This window comes from Blennius ocellaris (assembly GCF_963422515.1).
Source record: "Blennius ocellaris genome assembly, chromosome: 8".
Lineage (NCBI taxonomy): Eukaryota > Metazoa > Chordata > Actinopteri > Blenniiformes > Blenniidae > Blennius > Blennius ocellaris.
This window is the reverse complement of record NC_137657.1, coordinates 27525397-27541481: the sequence shown is the minus strand read 5'-3', so window position 1 is coordinate 27541481 and position 16085 is coordinate 27525397. Positions and strand designations below refer to the sequence as shown.

General features: G+C 49.7%; 1 protein-coding gene across 2 annotated transcripts in view; it reads left to right on the top strand.

Moving 5' to 3' along the window:
• The window catches only part of LOC308133397 (lamin-A-like), a 33243-nt gene that overhangs the window by 15150 nt on the left and 2008 nt on the right, over positions 1-16085 (top strand). For both annotated transcript variants that reach the window (XM_080500751.1, XM_080500752.1), the window contains exons 4-9: positions 10901-11057; positions 11496-11621; positions 12453-12623; positions 13876-14001; positions 14809-15029; positions 15514-15871. In XM_080500751.1, the coding sequence (XP_080356877.1) occupies positions 10901-11057; positions 11496-11621; positions 12453-12623; positions 13876-14001; positions 14809-15029; positions 15514-15871 (1159 nt within the window). The remainder of the gene's footprint in view (positions 1-10900; positions 11058-11495; positions 11622-12452; positions 12624-13875; positions 14002-14808; positions 15030-15513; positions 15872-16085) is intronic.

Below are 16085 nucleotides of genomic sequence, written 5' to 3'. Positions count from 1 at the left end.
TAAACAGACACTCTTGACGTCTTTCTGTAGCATTAGCTTGTGGCTTTCCATTAGCATTAGCATGCCAGAATAGCGGTTAGCGGGTTTTTTTCCCCCTTTGTGTGCATGCTAGTCATTCATCATTCATTAAACTTTTCTTTCAATGTTCATTTGTTGTGTTTTTCAACAAAATGCATCTGAAAGCGACGTCAGAATGTCTTAAAGGTCTTAAAAAACAAGTTTGGAGTTTTAACTGATTACTGTCTGGAGCTGTTGTGTCTTCATCCGTAAACTTCCGGCTGCTTTAAACACTCTCTTCTCCCCGCCGCCATCTCTAACGTGGAGGTTTATGTTGACAACAGAAAGTTTTTTGAAGCGACGGGGAGGAAGTCGGGACGTTTTCATCCGCGAAATGAGAAGCAGAAACAAACGGAGGCGAGCGTGATGAGAGGAAGCTCCGGCGTTAGAGGAGCTGCAGGCGAACCGCGTTACGTTTCTATATTTAGCAGGAGGGAAACATGAACGCGTCGCTACGGAAACGTTATGGAATTAACGGGAGGAGTCCGTCTGGGGGACGATGAGGAGACGATGCAGGACGTCGCTAATCAATCAGATGCAGCTTTAAAGAAGAACCTGCTCAATATTTTCAAACAGAATCGACTTCCTGATGTTCAGAACGCCACTTCGTATGATTGTGATTCGATGTAGCTTTCGTGATATAATAGTACTTTATAGTAATTTGTACCTTTGCGTTGACCCTTGTTTTTATTCGTTCATAACCTCCACCAGTGAAAGGTGGGGGAGGGGGTTATATTTGTGGCTGCGGTCATTTATTATTCACTAGTTTAGGTATATTACCAGGTTTTCGCAAAAAACCATTCACCGATGCTTCCAGGGATGATTCGTCATCATCCAAGGACCAATCGATTAGATTTTAGCACGTTAGCGGCGAGCCGTTTCCGAATAAATCCCCCCTAAAAAACTGCGACCAGAGTTCCCATACATAGCGGGTGAGAGGCGCCTCAATAAGGAGATCAGCGTCCGTTGCCATGGAGACGTAGCATATTGTAGCGCGGTGTTGTGTAGCGCAGTCTCGTTTAGCATAGTGTAGCGTGGTATCGTTTAGCATAGTGTAGCGTGGTGTTGTGTAGCGTAGTATCGTTTAGCATAGTGTAGCGTAGTATCATTTAGCATAGTGTAGCGTGGTGTTGTGTAGCGTAGTATCGTTTAGCATAGTGTAGCATGGTGTTGTGTAGCGTAGTCTCATTTAGCATAGTGTTGCGTAGTGTCTTTTAGCATAGTGTAGCATGGTGTTGTGTAGCGTAGTCTCATTTAGCATAGGGTAGCGTGGTGTTATGCAGCGTATCGTTTAGCATAGTGTAGCGAGGTGTTGTGTAGCGTAGTATCGTTTAGCATCAAAATGAGCTAACGGCTATCATGTTAACTCGGAGACAAATGTGGCGTTCGCGGAGTGCCTCTCCTAATTCATTCATTCATTCATTCATTCATTCAGAAGCTGCAGCTTAAAGTCGTCACCAGAAGCAGAAGTGAAAACGAGGAGTCAAAGGAGACTCGTCCTTTTTTTATCCCTCCGTCTGTTTTCTGTTAGTTTTTCCCGGGGATTGTAATCTGATTACTGTGAAGCAGCCCATTGTATTTCCCGCTCTCGTCCATTGGACGAGGTGCCGCGGTGACGTGTCGGACGCAACGCGATGGGAAACAGATGTTTGGAAATGAGCAGCAGCTGGAAACTCCGCCCTCGGCTTTTTATTGGTAGAACGAAACGGCGTCAACCCCGGAGTGTGTGTGTGTGTATATGTGTGTGTGTGTGTGTGTGTGTGTTTCCACTGAGCCCTCCATGACTCACCACACGTTGGTAAACCGCAGAAGATGGACGTTCATGTAAACTCAGTAACTCCGGCCGGCGTTGTTACGTAACGACGGCCCTTTATGGAGCCGCCGGGAGAAGAAGAATCCAAACGGCTCTCGGTGAGACGGAGCCCATTTTCAGCCTCACGTGTTGCAAATTAACTTTTGTTTATCGGAGCCGAAAACTGAGGAGTCGAGTTTTAACTTCTGAGCAGAGGCTGACCACACGCACACGCACACGCGCACACACACGCGCACACACACACACACACACACTGAAATGTTATGTAACAAAACGTGACTTTTCAAAGGTTGTTGGATTAACATACCAGCTCCTCTCACGGAATAATAAACACCTTCTGTGAGTCGTTTCATATAGAATAAAAAAAAAATGTATCAAAAAAATCTGAATTAATGAATCACATTTTCATAGACCAGGTTAATGACGTAGCTGAAGATGCTAGCATAGCCGCTACACCTGAGCATGCTCTCTCCGCTGCTCTCGAGGATGCTAACGTTGCATGACTTGGTGGTTCGTGTTGCCGCTAGTTGTGCCACAACGTAGAAAAAAACAAAACCTGTTGTCTTCCGAGAAACACGTCTTGTTTAAGACGTTTTCGTAGTTAGCATGTGTTCCGTGTGCTGGGTTTTGTAGCGTACTGTAGTCTAGTGTAGTAGCATAGTGTAGTTCAGCATAGTGTGGTGTTGTGTAGCATAGTCTAGTCTAGTTTAGCATAGTGTAGCGTAGTATTGTGTAGTGCAGTTTAGTATAGTGTGGTTTAGCGTGGTGTTGTGTAGCGTTGTCTGGTTTAGCATAGTGTAGCATGGTGTTGTGTAGCGTAGTTGACTTTAGCGTAGTGTATTTTAGTTGAATGTGGTTTAGCATAGTGTAGCATAGCGTGGTGTTGTGTAGCGTGCATAGTGTTGTGTAGCGTAGTCTGGTTTAGCATAGTGTAGCATGGTGTTGTGTAGCGTAGTTGAGTTTAGCACAGTGTAGTTTACCGTAGTGTATTTCAGTTGAATGTGGTTTAGCATTGTGTAGCGTGGTGTTGTGTAGCGTAGTTGAGTTTAGCAGAGTGTAGTTTGGTGTCGTGTATTTAAGTTGAATGTGGTTTAGCATAGTGTAGCATAGCATTGTGTAGCATAGCGTTGTGTTTGGCGGCTCTGTTCCAGTAGCAGTGTGTTTATTCAGCTCCCGGGTCGAAACAAAGGCAGGAAAGCCTGAAAAAGCCTGGCAGCATAATTTTCAGTGTTTTACGAGTCGCTGGATCGACCCGAGCTGCTCTGGCTGCCGGAGGAGCTGCTGAAGTTTCTCCTCCTCTTATTCCTTCACTCTTTTTTTTTTTTTAATTCCTTCACTGCTCTTCACCTCCTCCAGCCAGCTGAGTGTTTTTGCTCTCCCTCCTCCGGCCTGTGAGTTTTTCCCCACTCGCTTTTTAGAAACGGGTTTGTTGTGTCGAGTCCTGCCGGGTGTGGCCCGGGCCGCCGCTCGCCGTTACCGTGGCAACAATGGCAGGAAGGCATGCGAAAGTCGCCGTGGCTTCGTGCCCGGCGTTTAGCGAGCCACCCGGCGTTACCTGAGCCACCACGCCCCCGCAGATCCTCCCACTCCCCCCCTCCCCCCTCCCCTCACCGCCACCTCGATGCCAGCGTTTTTTTTTTTTTTGCAGTTTGCGTGAGAGCGCCTCGTCCCGCGACCACATCTCTGTTCCCCTCCAAGCATCACATCCTTTTTTTTTTCTTTTCAGTCCGTCTCTCATCGCAGCCTCATAAATGCCACATGGTTTTATTTGAGCCTCCCGCTAACAATCGCTGCTCTCTTGGCTGGCTAGGTTCATTTGAGTACAGCCGGGCGGCGGGAGGCGGGGGAGGGGGAGGGGGTGGGGGAGGGTTTGGCTGCTAGCACGTTTCTGAAATTGCTCCAACTGAACGCTGCGAGACGAGAGGATGCTCACCTCAGCTAGAATCATCCAGGCGATCCAGTCCTGTTGCTGCGGCGACGCAGTCGAACCCGTTTTTTTGCTAACGATGTGACGGAGCAGCTCCCGTCAGAAGAACAGAGTCCGCGCTTTACCTTCCGACCTGCTGAGTCAGCATGCTACGGGAGCTAGCCTGGAGCTAGCCTCGAGGGTATCTGCCACCGATCTCGCTGTAAAAAGTTCCGCCGCCGCGCTGTTGCGGACCAAAGCAGCTAGCTCGTTTTAAACTCGACTCCCTTCCACATTTGAAGCAAATGCTAGCTTCAAGGCTAACGTCTCAGCCTTTTTACTCCGTTCCGAAGCAAAATGCCGCTTTATGATTGTTTTTTGACACGGCCAATTTTTTTTTTTCATTATCAGCTACTTCCCGTCTGTCGCAGCCCACTTTGGTCTGAGCTGAACGACAGACGCTGTGATGCTCAGGTTGGGGCCACTAGTTGGCGCTGTTGGTTGTTTTTGTAGAGAAGTGGAGTGTCGCCGTGGTTTTAGCGGCTCAGCATTGTTAAGTAAACGGAGCCCGAAAGGAAAAGGCGCAGAAATAATGACATGAGGACCGAGGATAGAGCCCTGAGGTGCTCCAGAGGCGTCGTGGCCGGAGCAGGTAACAGACCTCCCAGGTGTGAAGACGGCCGTCAATCTGCCCCGCCCTCCCTTATCTCTCCCCCGTCCCCCGTCCCCCCCCCCCGCCGCGCTCTTGTGAGCCTTTGATCCTTTGATTCCCTGCGCTGCTTTTTATCGTAGCAGATAATCTGAATTTCAACACAGACCGCCTGACTCACACCCATGAATCACCAGCTTGTGTGTGTGTGTGTGTGTGTGTGTGTGTGTGTGTGTGTGTGTGTGTGTGTGTGTGTGTGTGTGTGTGTGTGTGTGTGTGTGTGTGTGTGTGTGTGTGTGTGTGTGTGTGTGTGTGTGTGTGTGTGTGTGTGTGTGTGTGTGTGTGTGTGTGTGCGTGTGTGCCACAGGGCGGGCCGCTCCATGTGTTGGAGGTTGACGATGCCAATGATCTGCCGACAAAACCTGAACTCAGGCTCTCGTTCTGGTTCCACAACTTTGTTTTACTGACGATTCAAACAAAACTGAGACGTGAGAGGCCATTGACTGTCCTCCTCTTCCTCCTCCTCCTCCTCCTCTTCCTCCTCCTCCTCCATTGGCTACTCTTTGTCATTTGCTCTGTGTTCAGACTGGAAACACTCACAAGTCTGTTTCTGTTTCCAGCTGCCGCATGTGGATCAGCCCCCCCCCCCCCCAGGCACACACACACACACACACACACACACACACACACACACACACACACACACACCCCTGGCAAAGGCTGCATTGTTTGTGTCGGTGGTGATTCATCAGTGATTGTTGTTCAGCACAGAGACGCCGTCGTGTGTCTGTCGCTTGTTTCAGCAGATTTTTGTTTGTGGCGGTGAAGCGGCTCTGAAATCGTCGTGATCGTGACGACCGTACGGTCACGTATAACGTTGACCGTACGGTCACGTTTAAAGACCGCCGTACTTATACTGGTGACCATGCAGTCACGTATAACGTTGACTGTACAGTCACATATAATGTTGACCGTACGGTCACGTTTAAAGACCGCCGTACTTATACTGGTGACCGTACAGTCACGTATAACGTTGACCGTACGGTCACGTATAACATTGACCGTACGGTCACGTATAAAGACTGCCGTACTTATACTGGCTACCATACAGTCACGTATAACATTGACCTATAGTCAGGTATAACATTGACGTACAGTCACGTATAAAGACCACCATACTTATACTGATGACCGTACAGTCACGTATAACGTTGACCGTACAGTCACCTATAACAGTGACAGTACAGTCACGTATAACGTTGACCGTACAGTCACGTATAAAGACCACCATACTTATACTGATGACCGTACAGTCACGTATAACGTTGACCGTACAGTCACCTATAACAGTGACAGTACAGTCACGTATAACGTTGACCGTACAGTCACGTATAAAGACCACCATACTTATACTGATGACCGTACAGTCACTTATAACGTTGACCGTACAGTCACCTATAACAGTGACAGTACAGTCACGTATAACGTTGACCGTACAGTCACATATAAAGACCACCATACTTATACTGGTGACCGTACGGTCACGTATAACATTGACCGTACGGTCATGTATAAAGACTACCGTATATATACTGACGACCATACAGTCACGTATAACGTTGACCGTACAGTCACCTATAACATTGACTGTACAGTCACCTATAATGTTGACCGTACAGTCACGTATAACGTCGACCATACAGTCACTCAACACGACCACAGTACAGTCGCCTATAAAGACCACCGTACGTATCACGGCCATTTGCATATCATGACCGCTGTCACGTATGACGGCCGTAGAGTCACGTATGACGACCGCCGTAGAGTCACGTATGACGACCGCCGTACGTATGACGACGGCGTACTGGTCTGAACCTCGCTCACAGTTTTCTATTGAATCCCGAAGTCGCCATATGAACTCATCAGTATGAGTCCAGTGTTCAGTTTCCCTCCTCTGGTTTCTTTGTACCAGTAAAAGTCTGGTTCCGTCAACCAGGAAGTAAAACTCTCAAACCTTCCCACTTTCACTTGGGAAGTTCCCGGTTTGAAGTGGTGGCGTTTTTCCAACTTATTAGGCTGGAAGTGGGAAACGTGTGGAGTCTGCGGGGAGCTCAGGAGAATCCTGCTTCTCTTTTGGTGTTTCTGCTCCCCTCCTCTTCCTCCTCTTCCTCTTCCTCCTCTTCCTCTTCCTCAGTGTTTTAGTGGTGAGTCACGGGGGAGGGATGGGGAAACCCCCCCTTCACCCCCCCCCCCCCCCCCCCCTCGTGCCCACACATGCTGCCAGATGGGGCGTGTCCGGCTCATCAATGGCCGCCGTGTCGGGGGAAAGTGGCGAATGATTGAAAAGAAAAGGACAGAAAAGCTTCCAGATGTTTCTGTGGAGAAGAAACATCTGCTTCAGATCAAAGATCTTTCCTTCTTTCTTTCTTTCTGTCTTTCTTTCTGTCTTTCCTTATTTTTCTTTCTTTCTTTCTTTCTTTCTTTCTTTTCTTCCTTCTTTCCTTTCCTTCTTTCTTTCCTTCTTTCTTTCCTTCTTTCTTTCTTTCCTTCTTTAATTATTTCTTTTTCTTTGATTCCTTCTTTCTTTCTTTCTTTCCTTATTGCCTTTCTTTCTTTCCTTCTTAATTACTTTCTTTCTTTCTTTCCTTATTTCTTTCCTTCTTTCTGTATTTCTTTCCTTCTTTCCTTCTTTCTGTATTTCTTTCCTTCTTTTCCTCTCTTCCAGGTTGTTTTTGTTTTGCCGCTGCATCGTTTCTCCTTCTATAAACTTTACATTACGACCAAACGACCACACCTTCATTTCATTCGCTGCGACGACGAGGCTTTGGTTGCTACGGCAACGGCATAGCAAAACATGGTGGGAGGAGGAGAGTGTGGTTTCTCTCTCTCTCTCCGTCAATCTATCTATCTATCTTTCTCTCCATCTCAGTCTCCCACTCCCTTCCTCTCTCTCCCTCTTTTTCCCTCTCTCTCTCTCTCTCTCTCTCTCTCTCGCTCTCCCTTTCTCCCCCCCTCCTCCCCAGTTTCTTGTTTCCGTAGACAAAGATAGCAGTGAGTCATCCTGGAAGCTCGGAGCGAACACATTCCTCCTCCTCCTGGTCACATTTCTTCCTCTTTATTCCCTCCTTTTTTTCCCTCTTCTTCTTTTATGTCTCTCTCTCTCTTTTCACAGCCTCTCTCCCTCCCTCCCTCCCTCCCTCTTCTCTCTCTCCGTCACATCAGTAAAGTATTTAAAAAAAAGAACTACTCCAGGCGTCACTTCACTAAATCTGATTGTCTTTCACTTCCTGTTTTCTTATTTTGAAGTTCGGCCATTTGCACGTGGGAGGAAATGAAATCGGAGTTAATCTGGTTAATATTTCCTCTCCAATCCCCCCCCCCCCCCCATCCTCCCCCCTTCGCAGGGAGACGCTCTCGAGCAACTCTGATGTGGGTTATGTTCTGCTGGACTCCACATGTGGAGGACGAGTAGTGAGATTACTGGGTCGCCAGGATTACTGCCGTTTAGTGAAGTTTCCATCTCTTCTGCCATCTACTCTGTGTTTCCTCTCCTCCCTCCTCCTCCTCCTCCTCCTCCTCCTCTTCTTCGCCTCCTCTTGTGAAAGCGAGTCAAATGTCTGGTGACTCATCTGCACCTCGGGGGGGGGGGGGGGGGGATGTCTGATCCGTCCCTCAATAGAAACGGCTCCAGTTTCAACCGCCAGTAGATTTGCATCAGTTTGAAATGTGAATTTGATTCAATTTCTCGTAAAGACAACTTGGTAATTTTATTTAGCTTTATTTTAACAGTCACAATAATAACAATCCAACTTGGTAGTTTTATTTAGTATTATTTTGACAGTCACAATAATAACAATCCAACTTAGTGCTTTATTTTGACAGTCACCATAATAACAATCCAACTTGGTAGTTTTATTTTGACAGTCACCATAATAATCCAACTTGGTAGTTTTATTTTGACAGTCACCATAATAATCCAACTTGGTAGTTTTATTTTGACAGTCACTGTAATAACAATCCAACTTGGTAGTTTTATTTTGACAGTCACCATAATAATCCAACTTGGTAGTTTTATTTTGACAGTCACTGTAATAACAATCCAACTTGGTAGTTTTATTTTGACAGTCACTTTAATAATAATCCAACCTGGTGGTTTTATTTTGACAGTCACTTTAATAATAATCCAACCTGGTGGTTTCATTTTGACAGTCACTTTAATAATAATCCAACCTGGTGGTTTTATTTTGACAGTCACTTTAATAATAATCCAACCTGGTGGTTTCATTTTGACAGTCGCAGTAGTAACAATCCAACTTGGTGGTTTTATTTTGACAGTCACCGTAATAACAATCCGACTTGGTAGTTTTATTTTGACTGTCACCATAATAACAATCCAACTTGGTGGTTTTATTTTGACAGTCACCGTAATAACAATCCAACTTGGTACTTTTATTTTGACAGTCACCGTAATAACAATCCAACTTGGTGGTTTTATTTTGACAGTCACTGTGATAACAATCCAACTTGTAAAAGGACTCGTGGGTTTTGAACGATTCGTTCAAACTCGCACATTAGTACCAGACACATATTTTCTTGTGTTTCTGTAAATAATGAGGCTGAAGAAGAAGACGCCGTGTCCCCGGGACTCAATCACTGTCTTTACCGTGTTTTACTGCGTCACACTGCAACCTGGTCTCTAATCTGCACGTCAGTGAGGCGTCTTCATGCTGGGGGGTGGGGGGGGGGGGGGGGGGGGGTCTGTGGGAATTCTGGGAATGTTTTGAGCTGATGGGAATTCCTGGTGCGTCTGGATCGTAAAGTGGCGACAAGTTCCGAGCTGAAATACGACAAGGCTTCCATTCCTCCGGCGTGTTTTACAGAAGTTTGCTGACGAGCATCTTATAAATGCAGGTAAACGGACCACCTGCCCCTGAGCAAGGCATTCGGCCCTCGGGTGATACCGGCACTCACATCTGGTGCACATCTGCTCATTTAAACCCTCGACTCAGACGGTGAACGGAGTTTTTCAGCTCATCGGGAACAAAACAAGTTTGTTGTATTCAAAGTTCCTCCTTGATTTTCCCTCCATTAGAATATTGGATCATAGGAGCTGCATTATGAATCTGCTGTGTCTGTGTGAGCTGGACTGGCTCCGCCCCCACACACGCCCATCTATGGGAAGAGGAGGAAGCACTTCCTCTCGTGGCGCCATGTGCCAGAGCAGAGCTGCCTGATTGTGGGAGGAGTCAAAGGGGGGAGGAGCCTACCTTGATTGTGATTGGCTGAACCCCCCGATGACACTATATGGGGTTTGATTTCTGATTGGCTGCTTGGAGCAACACACTTTTTTAAAAGAGAGAGAGGGAGGACACATTTTCTTCACCTCTGGGGCGTCGGTCCAGATGTGGAGACGATTCGTTTTGCGAACTCGGGTCCCACAGCCGGAGGGGCTGTTGAAGCCGGCCTGTGATTGGACGGTTGGACTGTGAGGTGGAGGTCGATTCGTCTTTCGTCTCCGTCTGGTTTCTTCTGGATGTTTGTTGGGAGTCCGCAGATGGCCGCGATTACTGACGATGAAGAGTCGTCCACTGAGCCTAATCCAATCAGAAGGAGGCATTTCCCCCACCCCCCCTCTCCCCCCCCTCTTTCCTGGGAACATAGTTTTTCCACTGGCAGCTTCCAACTTCTTCTCGTCATATAAACTCTAAATTGGTGTGTTTGGGGGGGGGGGGGGGGGTTAATTCGACACAGAACTCCTGGAGACGGCGCTTCTCTTATATACTTATATATTTTGTGTTCGGCGGCCAGATTTTTCTGAGAAAAGAGAAGAGAGAAAATTTGAGTCTACTTCTTCTCTTCCCGTGTTTGACCCTGCAGTGGATGTGTGGTTGTGATGCGCTGCCCCCTGCTGGTTCAGTGCTACTCATGTTTTCTTATGCTGATTCAACACGTCTTTAGTTCTGTACGTCAAGCACACACACACATGCACACACTCATTTTCAAAATGTTTCCATGTAAATGTGAAACTTTTCTGAAACAGAAACACCAACTAACCCAACTCAGCAGGTCTCTAACACGTAAACACGCCGAGTGCTGTGGTCTATAGGGTATTTTTCATTATGTGATTCTGTCGCATCGAAGGATTCGGTACTTCATGAGGATTGTAATCGGATACTTTATGAGGATTACAGTCGGATACTGCTGGTATGCAGCTTCCAGGACCTGCTGGATGTTTCCCTGTCATCCAGAATAGAAGCTTCTGCACTGCTTTGTAGTTTTGTCTTCCTGCCTCCTGCATTATTCCTGCAGCACATACTGCACTCTAGTGGTGAGCGGCCGGTACTACACCTTGACTACAGGCAGTGTAGAGCAGTGTGTGTGTGTGTGTGTCGGCAGTACCGGAGGCGGTTTTTCCTCATCCGAGCTGCAGACTCCTGACGTTGTCCCCCGTTCGGTTCTGCTCTGCTCCTCGCAGGAACGCCAAGAAGGAGTCGGACCTGGAGGCGGCTCTGGCGCGTCTCCGCGACCTGGAGGCGCTGCTCAACTCCAAAGACGCGGCGCTGAGCACGGCGCTGAGCGAGAAGCGAGCGCTGGAGGCCGAGGTGAAGGACCTGAAGGCCCAGCTGGCCAAGGTGAGGAGAGCCTCTAGCGGTGTCTCTAGCTTTAATTCTGCAAAAGGAGAAAAACCTGCTTTAATTTGAGCTCGCAGAGTAATCAGAGTACTATCACGGCGCTACTAAGCTGGTTTAGACAGCTGAACCAAGTTGCTAGTCAGTGATGTGAAAGATGTAGGGATAAAAAAAAAAAAAAAAAGTCGAGCCTGCCAGACGACACCGAGGGCAAAGAGATCCCACAGGAGATGAAGCCAGTGCATGTCCTCAGAAGTGGATTAATTCTGCACACACACACACACACACACACACACAGAGTTTTATGAATGAGCTCAGGCAGCCGCTGGACGCTGGCGCCCCCTGCTGGACAAACGGTGGCACCGCCTCAGGAAGTGTCTCTCTGTGCAGAAGTGCTCAAAGTGTTGTTGTTGTTGTTGTTGTTTTCCCGCCGCCCCGCAGCTAGAGGGCGCTCTGGCCGACGCCAAGCGGCAGCTGCAGGACGAGATGCTGCGGCGGGTCGACGCCGAGAACCGCCTGCAGACGGTGAAGGAGGAGCTGGAGTTCCAGAAGAACATCTCCAACGAGGTTCCTGCTCTCCTCCTCCTCCTCCTCCTCCTCCTTCTCCTCCTCTCCTCCTCTCCTTCTCCTCCCCTCCTCCTCTCCTTCTCCTCCTCTCCTCCTCTCCTGCTCCTCTCCACCTCCTCCTCCTCCTCTCCTCCTCCTCCTGGTCTTCCTCTTCCTCCTCTTTCTGCTCCACCTCCTCTGCTCCTCCTCCTCTCCTCCTCCTCCTCTGCTCCTGCCCCCCCTCTCCCCCTCTCCTCCCGGTCTTCCTCTTCCTCCTCTTTCTCCTCCTCCTCCTCTGCTCCTCCTCCTCTCCTCCTCCTCCTCCTCCTGGTCTTCCTCTTCCTCCTGTTTCTCCTCCTCCTCCTCTGCTCCTCCTCCTCTCCTTCTCCTCCTCTGCTCCTCCTCCTCCTCTCCTTCTCCTCTCTTCCTCCTCCTCCTGGTCTTCCTCTTCCTCCTCTTTCTCCTCCTCCTCCTCCTCTCCTCCGTCCATTCACTCCCACAATGAAAGCCTCCTTTGTTAGTCGTTAGTCCATCAGAAAGAGCGGCTCTAGCGCCACCTGGAGGAACAAAACCAGAGAGCGAAGCATTAAAAGCATTTTTAAGCTTTTATTTTTTACAAATGTAATTAATTTTTTTTAAAGCAGTTTCAGGAGTTGTTTTTTTTGTTCTACATTTTTTGTGGTTTTTGCTATTTTTACCTCTTTTAGACAAAGACTTTGTGTAAATTAAATAAAAAAAAACTGGTTTAATTTTGAAAAGGAACAGCGCCGCTCGATTAGAGTCCAAAAACAAGGACGAGTCATCAAGTCTGTGATCCTCCTCTTCCTCCTCCTCCTCCACCTCCTCCTGCAGGAGCTGCGGGAGTCGAAGCGCCGTCACGAGAGCCGCCTGGTGGAGGTGGACGGCGGCCGTCAGCTGGACTTCGAGAGCAAGTTGGCCGAGGCCCTGATGGAGCTGCGGGCGCAGCACGAGGACCAGGTGCGTCTGTACCGGGAGGAGATCGAGAAGACCTACACCGCCAAGGTACGTGGGCAGGGGCTCCTCCACCTTCACACCGCCTCCACCTTCACACTACACCTCCTCCACCTTCCCGCCTCCTCCACCTTCACACCTCCTCCACCTTCACACCTCCTCCACCTTCACACTGCCTCCACCTTCACACCTCCTCCACCTTCACGCCTCCTCCACCTTCACACCTCCTCCACCTTCACGCCTCCTCCACCTTCACGCCGCCTCCACCTTCACACTGCCTCCACCTTCACGCCTCCTCCACCTTCACACCTCCTCCACCTTCACACCACACCTCCTCCACGTTCACACCATGCCTCCTTCACACCACGCCTCCTCCACCTTCACACCACACCTCCTCCACCTTCACACCACGCCTCCTCCACCTTCACACTACACCTCCTCCACCTTCCCGCCTCCTCCACCTTCACACCTCCTTCACCTTCACACCACGCCTCCTCCACCTTCACACTACACCTCCTCCACCTTCACACCTCCTCCACCTTCACACCGCCTCCACCTTCACACCATGCCTCCTTCACACCACACCTCCTCCACCTTCACACCCGCCTTCACCTTCACACCACACCTCCTCCACCTTCACATCACGCCTCCTCCACCATCACACCGCCTTCACCTTCACGTTGCGCCGCCTCCACCTTCATACCACGCCTCCTCCACCTTCACACTGCCTCCACCTTCGCATCACGCCTCCTCCACCTTCACACCGCCTCCACCTTCACGTCGCGCCTCCTCCACCTTCACACCACACCACCTCCACCTTCACATCACCTCCACCTTCACACCACACCTCCTCCACCTTCTCCACCTTCACACCACACCTCCTCCACCTTCACATCACACCTCCTCCACCTTCACACCACACCTCCTCCACCTTCAGGCCGGACGTGATGAGGCTTATTGTCTCTGACCGATGTGAGCCTGCCAGTCTGCACTGAGGGCACTGACACCCACACAATCACAGTTACATCCACTAAAAGGTTTAATAGAACCTGGTGGGAAAATAAACTTCCATGAATGATTCACAGAAGTTGGTTAAAAACATTTTTTTTTTAAATTAAATTAATTCACTGAAACTGTCCTGGAAACTAAGTTACTTTCAGTAAAAAGTATTTATTTGTGTGTGTGTGTGTGTGTGTGTGTGTGTGTGTGTGTGTGTGTGTGTGTGTGTGTGTGTGTGTGTGTGTGTGTGTGTGTGTGTGTGTGTGTGTGTGTGTGTGTGTGTGTGTGTGTGTGTGTGTGTCAGCTGGAGAACGCCCGCCACTCGGCCGACAGGAACAGTCAGCTGGTGGGAGCGGCTCACGAGGAGCTGCAGCAGACCCGCATCCGTCTGGAGGGAATGTCGGGGCAGCTGAGCCAGCTGCAGAAGCAGGTACACACACACACACACACACACACACACACACACACACACACCAGTCCCTTCATCGTCTCAACAGAAACAAACTATCGTCCAGATGAAGTGATGTTTTGATGTTGGACTAAGTCTTCCTCCTCATCTTCCTCTTCCTCTTCGTCCTCCTCCTCCTCCTCCTTTTCCTCCTCTTCGTCCTCCTCCATCCTCTTCCTCCATCCTCTTCGTCCTCCTCCTCCTCCTCCTCCTTTTCCTCCTCTTCATCCTCCTCCATCCTCTTCCTCCATCCTCTTCCTCCATCCTCTTCCTCCTCCTCCTCATCTTCCTCTTCCTCTTCCTCCTCCTCCTCCTCTTCGTCCTCCTCCTCCTCTTCCTCCTCCTCATCCTCTTCTTCCACCTCCTCCTCTTCCTCCGCTTCCTCCTCCTCCTCTTCCTCTTCCTCTTCTTCCTCCTCTTCCTCCTCCACCTCCTCTTCCTCTTCCTCTTCTTCCTCTTCCTCTTCCTCCTCCTCCTCTTCCTCCTCTTCCTCTTCCTCCTCGTCCTCCACCTGCTCTTCGTCCTCCACCTCCTCTTCGTCCTCCTCATCCCCTTCCTCCTCTTCCTCCACCTCCTCCTCTTCCTCCGCTTCCTCCTCCTCTTCTTCCTCTTCCTCTTCTTCCTCTTCCCCCTCTGCCTCCTCCTCCTCCTCTTCCTCCTCCTCTTCCTCTTCCTCTTCGTCCTCCACCTCCTCTTTCTCCCCCTCCTCCTCCTTTTCCTCCTCCTCTTCCTCTCCCTCCTCTGTTTCCTCCTCTTCCTCCTCCTCCTCCTCCTGCTCCTCCTCCTCAGCTGTCGGCCAGTGAGGCCCGGGCCCGGGAGCTGGAGGAGACTCTGGCCCGGGAGCGTGACCTGATGAGGAGGAGGATGGAGGACAAGGAGCGAGAGATGGCCGACATCCGAGCTCGGATGCAGCAGCAGCTGGACGAGTACCAGGAGCTGCTGGACGTCAAACTGGCTCTGGACATGGAGATCAACGCCTACCGCAAGCTGCTGGAGGGGGAGGAGGAGAGGTGAGGGGGGGGAGAGGGGGGGTAATGATGGGATATTGAAAGCCTAAATACTGTTAAATGACACTAGTTAAAATAATAATAAAACATAAAAATTTGTTGATCTGCTTTTTAAAGCTGGTAACTGATGATCAATGTTAGAATGTTAGAATTAATTTGTTCTTAATAATTTTTAAATGTAGTTGTTGAACAAAATATCTTTTGTATGTATGTTTTTTTTCTCTATTTTTTTCTAAAGCATTTCAATACTTTAAAAAAATATTTCTAGCGTTTTCTCAGTGTTTGGCCCCTGTTTGGTTTTATGTTCGGTCCTGTTTGGTTCCGTTCGGTCCTGTTTGGTTCCGTTCGGTCCTGTTTGGTCCTGTTTGGTTTCGTTCAGTCCTTTTCAGTCCTGTTTGGTTCCGTTCAGTCCTGTTTGGTTCCGTTCAGTCCTGTTTGGTCCAGTTCAGTCCAGACGGTATTGTAACTCCATGTCTGTCCTCTGCAGGCTGCGTCTGTCCCCCAGCCCCCCCCTGATGAAGGTCAGCGTGTCGCGGGTCTCGGGCTCGAGCCACAGCCAGAGCAGCCGCCTGCTGCAGTCCCATGTGTCTGGTTCTGGTTCTGGTTCTGGCTCCGGTGCCGCCGCCGCCGCCGCCGCCATCATGACCAGCAGCCGCAACTCGTCCGGCACGGGCAGCACCAAGCGTCGCCGCCTCAACGACAACGACAGCGAGACGTCCAGCATGGCGGGCGCCACCGTCACCAAGACCCGCATCAGCCAGCACGCCTCGGCCAGCGGCCGCGTCACCGTGGACGAGGTGGACCTGGACGGGAAGTTCGTCCGACTCAGCAACAAGGCCGACGAGGTGACGCCGCCGCCGTCCTGGTTCCGTCACGTCTCGCGTCTCACCCACAACTTTAGATTCACATCGTGGTCCGAAGATAAAACCCCAGAAACTCTCTGTGGTCGAACACTGACCCCTGGTGGACACTGGTGGTAGAAAACTCAAATTCTGATCGTCACATGACCAGTGTGACTCGATGCGCCGGTTTCGAGTGTTTTCCTCGCCGTGTTGTTCT